Here is a 17,351-nt window from a genome sequence, read left to right on the forward strand (position 1 = left end):
CCCCCTCACCTCTCTAAAAGTGGCAATTATGTACAGCAGGGGAGGTTGAACTGCCAGAGAAATCATTCAATACCTATTTGGAAAATCATTGCACTTTCATTAAACCAACAGAGGAATCAGGGATACAAATGAAAAAAGGCTCAGTGTAAGCGTGCGACAGCGGCAAACAATGGGAAATCTTCTATTCGGGATTCCAAAAACCAAATAATACACGCGATTCTAGAGAAATCTAGATAATACAACCGCTTAGGGATTGGTAGTGGAAATTCTTGAAGTACAGAGACTTGAAACGAGCGTCGCCTACAAATGCAGAATAATTATTGTTGAGTTTCCACGCTACTTATTTGCAGGGGGTGTTTGGTGACGGCGCCCACGGAAATAGTTTAATGTATTCCGTGTATGTATAATGCGTTTATAGTATATATATTCAGGTCACATGTTCACCACTTCTCAAGTCCTATTATGGAACCAAGCCATTGTGGGTAATTACTTAAAAATGGTTGTTTTGCATAAAAAAAATGTGTGCCCGTGATTCTTTCTTTTAAAAGGGGTTAATAAATGCTGTGCAATTCATTATTACAGCTTAAAGCGTTACTAATAAACAATGTCGCCTTGGGGGTTCTGTATAAAATTGTTATTCTGTAGCAACGTTAAAAATGTGGTCTTATCACCATAGCAACCAGTGGAGTGATCCAATCGGGAAGGACATTCCATGAGTTGCTATAGCGATAAGACCACTTTTGCGCCAGAATCAGCTTTTAAACATAACCCCCAACGTTGTTCACGGGTCATACTTTGAATTGCCACAACATTGTAAACTTCAGCAAGGAATCCTACGAGCGCAGGTATCTCAACCGCTGTCGTAGCCGCGTTGGTAACACTGTCCGCACTCATTAAACTGCCACCTGTGTTCTAGAGGGCTGATTACCCGTATGTACAGGTGGCTCTTTAACTAGCACAGGTCTAATAGTTAACATTTAGTTGTAAACTTGTAAAGTTTACAGTAAACTTTCATTTCAGGCAATAGTTTCTGCTATACCCTCCGCCTTCTTCTGACCAATTTAGAAACTATAGCTGGATTTAAGAAAAAGATCCATTTCTAATCTGGTGCACAGGGGTCGGCCACGTTGGTTCTGCCTTATAGTTACGTTTACTCTATTTGGTTCTCGTCGGACATTAATCTTGTCCCATGACTTTATCCTCCTCGATAACTCTTGATTCAATGCTTATATTTTTCGGGATGTTGCCTGGCAGCCCTCTGCTGTAAATAATGTTGAACTTTTCACACGCTGCGTTGGTGACTCATATTTTTAACCTTGTGAGTGCCGTTGAGATGTGGACAACCCAATCCTTTTTGCTCAAGAATACAACTTAAAATAAACTCTGAAAGTCCCGTATGTTCCTCTACAGGCATAACGCTTTGCACAGGACCCGCGACGAGAACAATGGCTCGTGAGAACACATAGGCCGGGTTTCTATCTCAATCTCCCCGAATCCGCCTACCGCGTTTTCGAGCTCTGTATTAATCAGCTTGAACAACTTTGGGACAAAGTTATGATAACAGAATATGTTTAATGGGCTGAAGGTTAAAAACAGCTTGCATTGTTGTGATTAGAATGCTGAACTTTGTTGTCTGTTACATGAGGTGGCCTTAATTTGGAAGTGTTCCGCTGTCTTTTCACTCCAAAAAGCGTTGTATACCCCAAAGAACTTGGAATGTTGACCGCTTTGCCGTAGTGTCTCTAAATGCTTCCAATGAAGTTCATATGATGGGGACACTCGTCACATCTCATGACGTCCGTGTAAAAGTTAACCTGACGTTGGCTGACTCCGAAATGAACAGATAGTAAGAGGACTTGTTTCCCGCGGTGGTCAATTTGCAGCTACTTTCCCAGATGCTGGGAGTGTGAAATAAGCTGCTTCCCTTTCCCCTCATTAATATCTCGCAACTAGCCTGGTTCGCAGCCTACCGGCTTTATACTAGGCGGCCCGTAGACGAGACGCTTGAATTAGTGACGTATGTTTCGCTAATGGAGGCGCAACTTGCGTCCTTTAGAACTCCAGCTGTATTCATTCTGAGAAGTTCTTTTTCCAAGAACAATGTTTTATCAGAATTCACATCACCACCTCGATTCGCTTAATGATAGGAAGGGACGGTGTGATCCGAGAGGAGAGGGGGTCTCAAGTCAGAGACAAACAGATAAAATGATGTCGCACACGACTGGCCCCTTTTTATTTTATTATATCTATTGACCTCTGGAGAAGCCACATTTGGAGAAACGCGTCAGGTCTTTACATCTACCATTCTCATGTTATAACACTAAAGATTCTTAATCTGATGCAAGTTTGTTAGACATTATGCATCTGATTGTGTATTTTATATTAAAAAATTACTTATTAATATATATTTTTAAATACTCTCCTGTTCTCCACGCGCTCCACCTTAGTTGCATTCATTTTTTACAGGGCATTGGAAAACTGTTCATTGATGATGGCTGCAGCTTTTTTTTTTTCTTTGTTTCCCTTTTTTTCTCTTCTTTCCCTCCCCCCCATCGCAGTCTTATACAGAATTCCTTATCAGTAGAGGGGTCTCGCTCAGCCATGTCATCTAATTATCTGTCCCTCATTGCTCTTTTTAATCCCAGGCATCTTAAAGCAGTACTGGCTTCATCTATGGAAGGCACATACATTGAAAAGTCTTTGTAAGAAAGCATAGGTGGTATTTGGGCTGACGACAAAAATCATGTGGATTTTTAGGATCTGTCAGTGCCTTGGCCAATGTGACTGATACCCTTAGAAAACCACGCGTTCCACTGTGAAACATCTTGAAAATGTTGCTCACTTGCACTAAACTTGGTGAAATGAGTACCTGTGGTGGGGTGTCCTGAACCATTCTTTGGCCCAAGAACTCTCAGAATTGTGTAAGATGTGCCGAGGATGCAAAGAGGTTCCTTTCTAATGACGTTGCTTACTTATACTTCATGGCACATGTTCCTGTATCCTGACATACACCAGGAGTATACAACAGAAAGTCCAATTCCTACTCCCAAAGTTGCCCTCCAGCTGTTTGATGCAATTATGATTCCATTCTCCCCAGATTTTTTTATGTTTTGTTACTTGAACACAGTTTACATTTCCTACTTGAACACAGTTTACATTTCCTACTTGAACACCGTTTACAGTTTGTTGAACCTAAAAAGTTACCTTTCCAAGATAAACATTCAAGATGTTTTTATCTTGGTCACTTGAAATTGCGAAGACCTCGTCTTCGTTGCCCGACTGAACGTAGAAGTCTATCAGCTTATTCTCCATCAGGTCATCATCATCACTGGCCGTCAGACTGGTTATTAAGGTGCCAACCTCTGTATCTTCTGGAATAATAAACGGTTCAAACTGGAAGACAAAAAAACCCCTAATAATTCGAAGAACAAAACAAAATATTAGTTTGACGATACTTCCTGGCGGATAACTGTTTAGTAATTTAAAAGTCTACGGACCATAATTAGTCAGGAACCTATCAATGAAACATAACTACTTGTGCGATAAGGTCCGTGTTCATTCCAGATTCAGTCTGATATCGCAAACTAGTCCAGATACTAAGCAGACTGAGCTGATTGGCGTAGTTTTCTTTGTGGCACCTGGAACGTATGTCTGCATGGTTAGATACAATGTATAAACAATCGGCAGTCCTTGTTACTTCTGATGCATTGATAAGTAAGATGACTTGTGACCGGTCACAAGCACTGCTCCTGGGCTTCTTTGTCTAGAGCTCGTAGGAACACGCAGTTTATGTGTAATACGGACGCGGCCCACACACAATGCCGCCAATCAATAATACCCGATATCTGTTATGCGTGTTCCTCCATGACACGCTGCCTCTCACGTCTAATGCTTGTTCCCTTAACACAGTGTTCCCGTATGAAAGGAACATCGCGCAGACACCTGGGTTTCTCTGATTAAAAAAGATATTTAACACATACAGAAATCTGGAAGAAATCACGACCTCGTCCGCAGCGTTCGATATGAAACAAGACGAGAAACAGCTGGGGTGAGTAACATGGGGCAGAAGTCGGCAGATACATCCCAACTCGTCCATTATTCACCGAGAAAGTCCATGCCAACAAATTAACCGCTTGCATGGAATCAGGTTTCTGACGTTTCTCCCTACCTACCGATTTACCAAGGCCCAGAGGCAAACATTTAAACCAGTGCTGGATTCTTTGATGGGTGATAAAACATCATACTGGTTTTTCACCCCAAGAGCTGGTAATTCACTACAACAGGTAACTTCAACTAGCCCGGATGAAAGTGTTACGTTAAGTACGTTTCTGTTCTTACAAAAGCATGGCGAAGGGTTCATTGCTGTGCACGGGAACCACTTACATTGCTTTTTATCTGGCTATATATACCCTCTTGAGACCCGTTAAAGCTTGAGATTCCAGATTTCACCCCTGTAGAACCCAATGTCGCCCCCCTCACCACTCACACCACCGCCACTCAATGAGTGTTGATACTCCGTACCTGTAGTTAGTATGAATTATGGTGTTTATGCGTAAGGATCCCTGAACGGCCATTTTTTGTATTTCATTGTTCAGCTGATCTTTTAAAGTCCATACATATATATATATATATATATATATATGCATATTGTTGGCCAGAGACAGGGGTATTTAATCGTTTTTCATTTTTTTGCTGCTTGAAAACCCAATAATTAGCAGTTCTAGATAATTGTAGATTACCTGATTTTTCAAAAATACAGGAGGGCTGTCATTAATGTCTGTTACATCGATGACTACAACGCAGGTGCTGCTAAGACCTGGAGAGAGAGAGAAAGGGAACCAAAGTTGTTGTTTTTTTTGGTGTAAATCAATTGTTTTCTTTCGATTTCTTGATAGGCCATTGATATCGCTGCTCATTTAATCATCTGAAAATTAATTAACACCGAAAAATAAAAACAAATCAACAGAAGATGCTGCGAACGTATGTCTCCTCAAAATAACAAACTGATTTCCACCCTCGTTAACACGGAATAAAACCCCATGTAAACTTTCCGCGGCTCTACTGCTAATATTTCTATAATGATTCGGGAAAAGGACCAGCAAGACATCTTCTAGTTAATTATAGAACCTTTTTGCTTTTCCCGATAGCAGATGGTAAGAGGAACGCGGTCGTGATGTAGCAGTTTAGCAACTGCAGGAACACGCGGGTGACAGACGGGGGTTTAATTGGGTAACTGCATAATAAGACAATCAATAAGGTTTTCTAAAGTGTTTTTAATTACAACTTTATGATACGGAGGTTCCATTATCTGGATCGCTCTTTGAGGACTCTACACGTGGGGGTATTGAGCTCTGACATGTGCTCATACCAGACTACATTGTTGCACTTGTGTTCCTGGTGTAACATGCGTCCTGATCGCACATGGTGCACCGGTATTGATTATTAGCGAACGATCATCTTCACGCTTTAAGCAGAGCTCACTGTAATTTCTTTATTTTCTTCTAGGGTGTAAGCTCCTTTGAGCCAGGGCTCTTTGCTTCAGGAAACCCAAATTGTTATGTGATGCACTACTTATATTGCCCCATTATACAATGCAGGGACTATGATGGGGCTACATAAATCAATAAGTCATAATGTATAGATCCCACGTGGACTGATTTGTCTGCGGTCTGTATGTTGTACAGCACCATGGAACATGTTGGTGCTGTCTAAATAAACCAAAATACGTTGGGCATACCATTGGGAGCCCCCGCCAGGTCGGTGGCTGAGATTTCCAGGCTATATCTCTTGACTCTTGCTGCCTTCTTGAGGTCCTCCAGCAAAACCACATCTCCTGTCTTCTCGTCAACGCGGAACAAGACGTCTTTGGGTTCGTTGGGCTCCTGGCGGACGATTCTGTAGCGTAGCTGTGCGTTTATGGTTTCTTTAGCATCGGCGTCTTCGGCATTTAGTTTAAGAAGGACGGATTCTACGCAGAAGGAAAGATCGAAAACTTAGGGCAAAACTTTGTATTTAGAAGGACACGGCTTAGGACCAACCCCAGCAGGACCGTTGTAGAAGCTAATTGAAGGAAACAAAATGGTATTTGTATGTAACAGCAAACATTATAACTAATATCGCAACAATGAAAACTAATCCTGACTATAAGAAACTTGATAATCCTGATGTTTAGAAATGTGTGATGACATCTATTGTAACATTTACAATGTATGCAACCTTCTCAAAGGGACACTTCCACTCCCTGGTATTCACAAAAATGTTGCGTTGAGCTGCTCCAACCTTTTGTGACTTTTCTCGTCACCTCCACGTGGAACGTCTTTTGGGAGAATACCGGGCTATTGTCATTCTCGTCCTGAACGGTAATCATTATGTGTAGAGGATCAGCGTAGGGGACATCATCTTCATTCACAGGGGAAACTTCAATCCGGTACTGAAAGCCAGGACCAAACATAGAGAAACATGGCAGTAAGATTCCGTATGATAAACAGCTAATTAAATATAAGCATGGAGCTTTCCATCCGTCTTCAAGCACTTTATAAAACCATTGGAACCACTGGAATGCCGGTTCCTTCAGGAGGTCAACTTTTTTGGAAAGTCCTTACCAAATAACAAGATTTTGTTAATTAATTCTATTAATTAATTATTATTTAAGAGCCAAACTTATTTTGTTTGGTTTTTTTTTTATTGAGAATAATTTTTTTATGGAGTTTTCCATAAACTTAAAGTTAGTAGCCAGCAGTTTTACGTTTATGTCCTGTGTCTCTCGGTTCTCTAAGTTCCACCATATATTGGGAGCTCTTGATTTCCAATCGTAAATGTGTTGGGTTTTTTTTCCACTTACTTCGCTTTGAATCTCTCTGTCCAGTTCTTCTGCGATATAAATCTTCCCCGTCTCGTCGATTGTGAATAGACCTGCTTTGAAATTCCCCGAAAGGTAATAGCGGATCTCTGTGCTATTCCACACGACCTGCTCCCAGTCATCAAAACAAGAGATTATTTCCAAAAAATCACCCAACAATTTCCTAATTAATACATTTACAAATTATTTTACTTAAAATTAACAAATAAGGATAATTATTTTAGATTTTTTTATTATAAATTCTAATTATTATTATTTATATTTTCTATACATATATAAATATTTATTTTTATTTTGTTTTGATGTTTGTGATGTTCCTATAGGCAGACATTTTTTTTTTATTTTTTTTTACTGAAAAGGTGCTTTTAAGCATTCTAAATGACAGACTGCAAAGAACATTTTGGTTAAGCGATTACAGTAGATTTTCACCGTTGCCATGGCGACTGTCGCAACAAATACTATTGTTTGGACAGCGTAACCATATTAAAAGATGGCCTGTCTGCTGTTTTCAGATAGGATGGAGGCCTTCACCTCCCACACTGCTTAACAGCTCCTAACATGGAAAAACAAAACACGTGTCCGAGAGATAAATCATGACTTCGGGCTCCCCTAAAACTGCCTTGGACGCGTTCATCCTAAGACTCGTCTGTTTGTTCTCTGGAGTTGCTTTGCTGGGCTCCTGTGCTGCTTCATGTATATGACCTTGTTAAAAAGATATGTGGCGAGGCAGAAAATAGATTACTAACGAGACAGAGCAGCGGAAAAAAAATAAGAAATTAAGAAATTTCAGGTTCGGGCGCTGTTTAATGTTTATACTAAAGAGTTATTTAGAGAAGGGAGAGAGGTTACCAGTCCTCATAATCAAGAATTAGCCTAGATCCATGTGGCAAATGAAAGAAGGAGCCAGCGTTTACCACGAAACCCCTGATTTTCTGTTTTATCTTTAAAGAAAAAAAACCAACCTTTTCTCTGTTCCATTGATGTTTAGCACAAGCGGTACGGATAAAGGTGGTTTCTTATGGACCTACCTCGGAGATGACCCGGGGGTAGTCCCCTTTCAGGTTTTCAGGAAGGGACACTGGGCTCGGCGTGACCCAGGTATTCTCTGCAACGTCGATTACGAGGCTTGCCATGGCTTTAAAACCTGTGGGTTTATCTCCCATGTCTTTGACTTGAACTACTAGTTCAAAATGGCTGACGTCCAGCTCAGGCAACAACATGGAACCTGTTCTCCGAGGAGAAACTATGTATCAATGAGTAACGTATACCTTAAAAAAAATAATTTAAACATGCATGGGATAGACATACGGCTCCTGAATCTAAGACGAGACCAACGACTGATTAAGGTTCGAGTCGTTATAGCAGGAAAAACCCTGGTAGACTAGATCTGCTGATCTGCTGTAAAATTCTAGGTTTCTAATTAGATTTAACAGCAATTATATTGTATAGGTTTCTGACTTGATTCAAACACAAATATTCTACGTTTATCTGACATCATCAGACATGAATTAAAGGCCTCTCACTCGCGGTATATGGACTTGCGCAGAGACACAGAGTTGGTAAACAGATACGTGACATCGTTAAAGTGACATCACTGTTCTGCTTGGTTGTGTACCCTTTTAAAGCTGTCATTGTATGATTGATATCACGCTCTTTCTTGTAGCGAATAAATGAATATAAATTACATAATGAGGTCGAGAAGTGATCCATTTTGTTGACTTGTTATTTAAATTCCAGTAAAGAAAATTAGCTAAAGTTCTTATTCTGCAGTGAGCTGCCCCCCCCCCCGTCCTTGGCATTTTAGAAGTACCGGTATATGCTTTGCAGAAAATAAACGTATTGTGCGGTAAACGGTAAATTTGTCACATGTCACACACACAGCGGAAAGCAATTAATGGAATCCTAGTACTGTTAGCAGAATAAAATGCTGTGAATTGTAGTTTTCAAGAGTTCCCTGTTGCTGCGCATTTTAATAGCCGCTTCTTAGAATGTTCCCCTTCGCTATTGTTCTGCAAAGTTCTAAGCAGGGATGTTCTGGACTACAGTTAGGGCAATACATTTTATAAATATTACCACCGATTTGTAAATCGCATTTTGTGATCCCAATCTTGTTTAGTTTGAGTTTTTTTGGTTTTTTTTGGTCTTACCGCGTTCTGTTAGAGAAACGGCCCCTGTCCTCGGGTCTACCTGAAACGCGTTGTCGTATGTGGCAGGGTTGTATGAGAAGATGGAGTAGCGCAGGTCTGCGTTTTCTGTTAGCGGATCATCCAGATCTGTGGCTTTAATATGCACAAAAGCAACGCCTGCAAAATGTCATGTAAAAATTTACCAAATACCAATGTTCGATACCCTAAACTTTTCTCTATTGTAATGGAAATTCAAATAAATGAAATATCGGGGAACAATATAAGCTTTACGGTTTTCTGATTGGACGAAACATTGTATAACCAGTGGGTGTTTTCCATACCGTTTCAGAGACACCTATCAATGATAATGCACTGATGCTATGAAGTAGGTACTCAGTACTAATGTAGTGGGACATAGTATGTCATTCCCCAAATAACATACTATGCAAAGTTCCTGTGTTGATGACAGGATCGTACTTGGGAATATTCAGGCTCAAGCTCCTCGGGGGAGTGACTTAGCAACATACGCAAGTGTGGCTTGCCATCTATAAGGGTGGAGCTAGCCGCATATAGCTTAAGTCTGAATGGGGATGGGAGGGGAATAGGCAGGGAGTGGGCGGGCTTAGATGCTCGCTCTCATGACCTGGAAACAGAGGACCCAGAGACTCCAGGCGAAGCGCAGAGATTTTCAAGATATGGGTAGAATAGATAAAAACCTGGGTATATAGAACCTTCAGTTCAAGGCTTCCTCTAGAGGCCAGAGTACCTCAAAAATGCCTAACTGACTATCCCACAAGTGCTTTTCCAACAGATTAAAACAAGCTTGTAAAATGTTGTGTGCCGGGCCGGGCATGCACCGTTGAGTAGATATGGAAAACTCTCTCTTGCACCCGTTCTGAAATCCATCCATCAGCCCTCCATCACGCTAACACTTCCAGGACCATCCTCTGTGAAACCATGTTTACAGAGGGGAATCCCTTCAGAGAAAGCTGTTTATACAAACATGTCATCCCATTTACTTCAGATGGCAGTCTGATGTCATACGACTGGCTTTGTTTGTGTTACTTAATGGCTGGGTCTTGGGCTACACGGTTCCTTGTATGTTTAAGTAAATGGCATCTGGTCTGTCTTGCAATTTTAACTCTTTTGCTGCTCAGAAATGTTACATCTATTTAATTACATGGGATTCCAAGTTACTTCCGACACCGTAATGTGCTACGGGCTCTTATGGCACTTATACGGGTTAATATAACGCCTGTTATTGATATTATGGTGTTTGGTAATTTCCCCAAATTTCCATGTGGGAGAAAAGGTTGAAAAGGGGTTAGAAATAGTCCATCGATGCACATTAATAAGTCATTTAATAAAAAATATGAATGTAGCCGGACTCGGCTGCATGCCGTACGAGTACACCATGGTTCACAGTGAAACTGTACTATCGGGCGAAGATAAACCAGCTCTGACATGTGAGATAAGAGTGCTATAATGGGCCTGTATCTTTGCTCTGACATTTCGGTGCAGGGTGATGGGGTGTGGGAGGCTTTGTAATGACATCTGAGAGCAGATCCCAGCCACACTTTGGGGAGAGGGGTTGGAAAAACAAGTCACATGCTGTGTATATGTTTGTGGTCTTTTGTTTCCATTCTGCCCATGGCAGCTACAAGAGGTCAGTTAATCCAGCAGACTGAAGCTTTCAGCTTCTCACATCCACACATACCCCATACAGCTTGGGAACCAGCGACTAATGAGAACAAGTGGCCATAATCTTTAGAACAAGAGGCCATAATCTAAAACTAGAGGGTCCGAGGCTTGGATGTAATGTTAGGAGGTTTACTTTACTGAGAGGGTGGTAGATAACAGTCTCCCAACAGAAATGGTAGAGGTCCACACAGTGAGGCAATTTAACTATGCATGGGATCCAGGCAGGTGCTACCTGCAGGCAAGGAAGCCGCTGGCTTAGAGAGCAGATCAGTTGGCGATGTCTCCTCTGCGGTGGACTGGAGCAGGGCCGGTTGGAGAGATCATGGACCTCACACCGCTGGTTAAAGGGATGTCATTTCCCAGCCCTAAACAGCGAGGTCAGGTGCACTGAAATGGAGGCCTGAACAGAGGCCTGTAAGAAGAAGTTGAGCTCCCACTACAGGACTTCAGAAAGTGAAATCCGAAAGAAGAGATAATGGGGAAAGGCAGGAACAATATTGGAACAAAGGAAGGATAATGAATTAGAGGAGAGATGAGGAGAACGGTAAAGAGAAAGAAGACCGATGGATATAAATATATGAGATGTAGAAGAAGGGAAATAAAAGGAAAAGGGAGAAATGAAATAAAGAGAACGGAGAGTGACAGTGAGAGAGATGGGGAGGAAGGGGATGCGATAATGATAAAATGGAGATAAAGAGAAAGAAGAAAGATGAGATAAAGAGGGGAGAGATTAAGTGAAATAGGAGAGATGGGATAAAGCCAATGAGTACATATAATGAGAAAGAGAGGATGAAATAAAAGGGAGAGACAGATAAAATGAAGAATAGATAAAAAAAAAGGGCAAGAGAGATAAACAGAAACGGCAGAGGTAGGAAAAAATGGTGAGTTCAATAGGAGAGGAGATAAAGAGAAGGGAGAGAAAACACAGAGAGAGAGGGAGAGAGAAAGAGGGGGAGAGAAAGGGAAATGGTGGGTGAATAAAAAAACAAAGAAGGAAAAAGAGAGAGGGGAGAGATGGAATGGAGAAAAGAGGAACAGAAGGAGAGATAATAATGAAAGAGGCATCAAAAGAGAAGGGGAGAAATAGGGAAAAAAGGGAGAGATAAACCGAGAAGGAGAGATACGAAAGGGAAGATTAAAGAGAAAGGTGAGAGATAAAGAGAAAGGGAGATAGATATAAAGGAGGTAATGAGGAAGGGGAGAGATAATGATATAGGGAAAAACTATGAGAAAGGGGTGAGAGAGAGATAGAGTGTTGTGTTTGTATGTTATGGCAAGTGGATGCATGGTAATACAACATGTTTATGTGTAGGGGCAAAAATGAATGAATAAAGGGTGTGCGTGAGCCATACAGAGAGCAGCCCTGACCGAAAGGACCTCGGACTAAGAGGAGCACAATCTGGGTGCTGGGTAAACGTGTATGATGTGTTTACATCACTCTGACCCCAAGGGTGAGGCGCAAAGGGGTGGCATACATGGGGCTGAGCCAAGGGGCGGCAAAATGAGGTTTTGTCTAATGTGACAAAAATCCTTGCGCCAGCCCTGCATGGGATAGGCATATGGCTCCTAAATCTAAGACAAGACCAAGGACAGATTAACGATTTCATTTTTACAGCAGAAAAGGCATGCAGACTAGACTATTAGTGTCAGTGTTTAGAATTCTGGAAATCCCATAGAGTGCTTTTGTAGGCATCTTACATGGTAATATATAGAATGCGGTTTGCCCATGATGTTACTCTTCTGGAATTTTGTGTATATTTGTAGAGCTGAAGGTAGAATCTGGAGGTAGAACTCTGACACTGTTTGCTCTTGAGATATACTGTCTGTGGTGCACTATGCCAGCGGGATTTGTTTGATGTATGGATGCATTTAGAGAGATTTGATGGCATATCGCAATTATATGCAGAAAGGCATGTTTTTTTTTCAGGTTAAAATTGATGATGCTGTCATATAGAGTAAATATGCACCTTACAACTTTGGGTTTATTCATCTGGAACTTCTAGAAGTAGAAAACACATCATGGTCATTCTAAAACCTCTTTGCAAATGAGTATATGGGCCAACAGATATGTGGAATCTTCTCATCTTCCTCTAAAACCAATCATCTTTTAGCTACACTCAAATAAATAATAGAGTAAAGAGCTCTAGAAAGGGTTAAAAGTCAGAAAAAAGAGAATTAATCCAAAAGCCACGGGCATACCTTGTCTTGTTCCTTTACTCACTATTCCATAAAATGTACTCTTTTCCAGAATCGGCTCATTATCATTTACGTCTCTAATATTTATCTGGATTGTGGCCACTTCAATCCGAGCTTCTTTGTTATCTCTCAAAATGACCTGTACAAGAACATTGGTAACATATACAATGGGCATTTAATATACCGACTCTTCTAATTACATGGAGTCTATTATTCAGAATTCCCACTCGCTGATTTATTTACCACGCTTCCAAAGTAGATGGGGGTCCCCATACCTGTATGCTATACGAATCCTGCTTCTCCCTATCAAAGGGTTGGAGAGCATACAAAAGTCTTGATTCTGGATCGAAACCAAATATTTCTCCATCGTTCCCGGCCAGCACCGCATTATATTGTCCATCTGCTGCGAGATTTATCTAAAAAGGAATTTACTGTAAGGTTAATTGAGAAACTCTATTTGGCATCGTAACACCATGATAACCAGCAGGCATCTATGTGAGAACACAGCGTGTTCCAGAATGTGCATTACTAACACATGCTAAGTCTTCTCCAGAACGCTCCAAAATAGATTTAAAGGGAAAGGACTACTTAAATATCACTTACCGATATAGAGATATTTTCGATGTAATAAATAGAATGTGCTGCCATTCCAAGGAGATATATTATCCAAAAGCTGGTCAACAATCAATGAAACTATTGGAATAACCCCATTAAAACTTCCCCCATGCAGGACACAGAAAGGTCTTACAAGGTGGTCTTTTTGGCTTACGGCCCTGGCTTATCTTCTCTGTTGATCTTTCTTTCCTGAGCTACATGTAACTAAAGCAATAACTTCTAGGAATGATCGGGAACTAAATAAGACGGAACCTGGCTACTTTTGAGCGCTTGACCAGAGCTGAACTTTGCTAAATTCTCCAGTGAGCGGAAAGTAATAGGCCTGGTAAAAGGCTGGCATTTTAACAACCACTGAAAAACTTTGGCCTTGAAATCAAGGTGAAACCCTCCAGACTTTGTGATTTCAATCTCCATGATACAATCGACATCTTTTATTCGCATTCCCCCATCATCAGGTTGTTCCTATCACGAGTTGAGCAGCACCGACCAACTCCTTGAGGTCACTCTGAGTACCTGACCCACGGAGTGGGACTTGTCCACAGGTTTTCAGCTCTATACATACTCAGGTCGAGCGTTTGCACATACTGTCTATTTTATTTAACATTTCTTCTGTCCTTTCACGGCCTTTTAAAATCCCATGAATGGTGTGAGAAGAAGGAAAGAACGTTCCGATGTGGAACAAAGCGTGTTTTATTCTAAGGCTAATTTCCTGGAGGTGATTATTCCGATTATATTATTGAGAATGTAATTGTGATTGTTTCTTTTTATGTTTCCTTAACTTCCCTCCTTATTAAGACGAGGTAAGGTTAGGGTTCTGTGATGTGTGAGGCTAGGACCACTCTTAAAAGTTGGATTTACATAGGTTAATGACCTTCACTTACCTTGCCAAGGTACCACGGGTAGGAACCTTGATAATTTTCTGGAACTTCAAGAACTTGCTCATGGAATGAGGACGAGTCAGTCGCCTGTTTAACAAAAAACAACAACATTCCCCACATATCTCTTAAATTATTTCTTGGCGCATCACTGCTTGTTATTATTTAAATGTCCAAGACACTTCAAGGCATTGGGTATTGTTATATCTAGAAAGCATGTCTATTTAATATGCTAGCATGTTGAGCATGGGTAATAAAATGGAACTGGCAAGTTTGTTTATAACTTCTTTACTATAACGTGGACTGGGCTTGCCAGATGAGGGTTCAGAACATGGTGTGGAGCCTTGCGTTGTAGCCACAACTAATGCAAGACTTTATATTTTTATTTTTATCCAGTATAGGCCAATAAAACAAATATTCAACAAACAACCAAACAACAAAAGTAACAGGGACTGCTATCCAACTGCTGATACCACATGTGGCTGACGTAACAGGCCGTAACACAATCCAAATTAATGGCCGCTGTTGAGTTTATAATAAATTGAATTCGGCAAGATGAAAAAAACCTCAATAGTTCTCCGGTAACACCAGCTGGAAAACGTATTTCCTATTATGTTGCACGTACCTGGATTGATGGGACGGCTGACAGTAGAACCAACAGATAAATGGATTTCATGCTGAATTCCTTCCTAAAAGGATAAAAACATATGAAATATCACGCATGCAGGGAGCTCTGGAAGAGATGGCACCATGGGTGGTGGGACTAACCCCAACCATTCTACTTTTCTCCTGCTACACCTACATCTTCTCATATTCTGTCCACACTTAATCGTAATCTCTTGGGGTCTTAACCTTCTGACTCTCTCTTACCAACCTTCCGTGTAAATGGGATCTCATGACATGCCCTCAAAATAATTCCTTTTCAATAAAAGATTTTACGCCTCTGTTTTATATTCCAACATTCTATGCCAACATAATAACCCAATACATGCATGCAGGGCCGGCCCAAGGCAAAATGCCGCCTGGGGCGAATTTTAAAATGCGCCCCCCCCCTTATCTACCCTTCCTCTCCCTCCGTCCCTGCCGCCCCCCTCCCCATTATCTACCCTTCCTCTCCCCCCCCCCCATGTACCTTTCAGCAGTCCTGCGGCGAGTCTCCCTGTTCGGTCTCGGTGCCGGCTATGAGGAAATCTTCCGGCACTCAGCATTACAAGCCGGCACCGAGACCGAACAGGAAGACTCGCCGCAGAGGAGGAAGAGAGGGGCGCTGAGCGGGTACTGACAGCTTGGTAAACGAAAACCACTTGGCGCCCCTTTCTCTCTCTTTCGCTTTAAAAAAAAAAAAAAAAAAAAGGGCTTGGGGCGGCAAAGTGCCGCCCCTTCAAAAGTGCCGCCTGGAGCGGTTGCCCCACTCGGCTTCATTGTCGGGCCAGCCCTGCATGCATGTCACCAGCTACATGTTTAGCCAAAACATGAGCGGTACCATTGTACATTCACAGGAGTAACAATGTTTCCTGTTCTCCGTTTGTTACTTTGTCCAGTGTTCTGATTCCGAGCTGGAGTTAACTACTCGCTCACTGGACACACATAACGCTAATTGTGTCCCCATGTGACAAGCAGCGTGTTCCTCCAGCGGTAAAGCCTTTCTGTGAGCTCAGCGATCTCCCAGTAACATTCACTTCACCTTAACGCAAATGACCCAAACCAGCATAAAGTTACCTATTACTGCTGATAGAGTTCAGGAACACACTGGATTGTGCCAGCTCGATGTACCCTACAGCTCGACGCTCAACAACCATTGAGTCATCACCTTCGGTGTAAATGTCAAGATGTCCCTTCCTTACAGGCAGCATAAAGTCTAAGGCTACATAAACCTCATATAAAAGTCATCTTGGCTTTCCTTGGGAACTTAGGAACTCTGCTACAACCCATACCTCTTGGACGGAAGAATGACATTAATGATCGTTTCTTCTGATATTTGGTTAATATAGATATTTGGAATACCACGTAAAGCCTAAATGCACTAATGGGGCCACCGTTGGCTACATAGCGATCTTTTGCAAATGTTCTCTTTAATAAACAAGAAATCTAAGATTAATAACATGCTTCGCTGCCATTACATCGAGAAGCAGCTATAATGGCCGTGTCGGCTTCTGCGTACGTTACATATGATCCTTTCATGGTTGGAGGGACCTGCACGATGTCCAGAGGATTAAATATTAATTATTGAGAGACAGGGGAGATTACATGGAAGGAGAAGATAGCCTTCTCTGATTATTAACGGTCTGGTAATTAATTCTACCGGGCAGGTTCATATTTAGAGAGTAGACTTTAATGATTACTAAGTATACTAAGAGTCTGTGGATGGGGTCATGGATTATAAACACAATGTATCTCCGCTGTCTCTCACCTATACCATGGCTACCACATGCCAGCAGCGACCTCACGGTGTGTCTCCGTGCAACAGGGCATGCTGGGAATGACTAAAAACAGCCAGAAAAGCCAATAAACATGGAAGGAAAGATAACATTCCAGAAAGATCTAGTTTGCCTGTAGCGCATAAAAGGTGGAGCGCCTGCTACCTTCATGTGACTAAATTAACTATAAGATGGTACTCAATAATAAAAATCAAGCAATGCAGAAAGAAATTAATAATATTATTGTAACTGGCAAACACTGCTTGTTTGCAACAATGTGTCAGGTGAAGTCACAATGGATACAATAGTTTTTACTTTATTTTTTAAAATATTTCATTATGATCTTCCTGTGTCTGCAATAGAATTATTAAGTTGTTGCTGTGGTGATAAGACTATTTTGCACCAGAATCCCCTATTTTTAAAACCAGTTGGGTCTCGTGCCAATGAAACTTCTCTCTTCTGAGAACGCCGATTAGGAATAGAAACACAGAAACAAAGAATTTGCCGGCAGATCGGCCCCATCCGGCCCCCGTCTAGTCGCCCGTTTCTCCTGCTTAACCAG

At 41.5% G+C, this 17,351-nt stretch overlaps 1 protein-coding gene across 1 annotated transcript in view; it reads right to left on the reverse strand.

Annotated features, from left to right (window-relative positions):
- CDH16 (cadherin 16) overlaps nucleotides 1-16,171 on the reverse strand; it is a 38,188-nt gene extending 22,017 nt beyond the window's left edge. The window contains exons 1-12 of the mRNA XM_089486313.1: nucleotides 16,092-16,171; nucleotides 14,998-15,061; nucleotides 14,379-14,462; nucleotides 13,158-13,298; nucleotides 12,925-13,021; nucleotides 9,007-9,162; nucleotides 7,888-8,084; nucleotides 6,842-6,967; nucleotides 6,280-6,430; nucleotides 5,738-5,968; nucleotides 4,740-4,816; nucleotides 3,205-3,393 (exon numbers count right to left, since the gene is read on the reverse strand). Of these exons, the coding sequence (XP_089342439.1) occupies nucleotides 3,205-3,393; nucleotides 4,740-4,816; nucleotides 5,738-5,968; nucleotides 6,280-6,430; nucleotides 6,842-6,967; nucleotides 7,888-8,084; nucleotides 9,007-9,162; nucleotides 12,925-13,021; nucleotides 13,158-13,298; nucleotides 14,379-14,462; nucleotides 14,998-15,061; nucleotides 16,092-16,171 (1,593 nt within the window). The remainder of the gene's footprint in view (nucleotides 1-3,204; nucleotides 3,394-4,739; nucleotides 4,817-5,737; nucleotides 5,969-6,279; nucleotides 6,431-6,841; nucleotides 6,968-7,887; nucleotides 8,085-9,006; nucleotides 9,163-12,924; nucleotides 13,022-13,157; nucleotides 13,299-14,378; nucleotides 14,463-14,997; nucleotides 15,062-16,091) is intronic.
- Between the last annotated feature and the right edge of the window lie 1,180 nt (nucleotides 16,172-17,351).

Source organism: Sceloporus occidentalis, unplaced genomic scaffold, assembly GCF_023333645.1.
Source record: "Sceloporus occidentalis isolate IW3139 unplaced genomic scaffold, rSceOcc1.0.p SCAF_29, whole genome shotgun sequence".
NCBI lineage: Eukaryota > Metazoa > Chordata > Lepidosauria > Squamata > Phrynosomatidae > Sceloporus > Sceloporus occidentalis.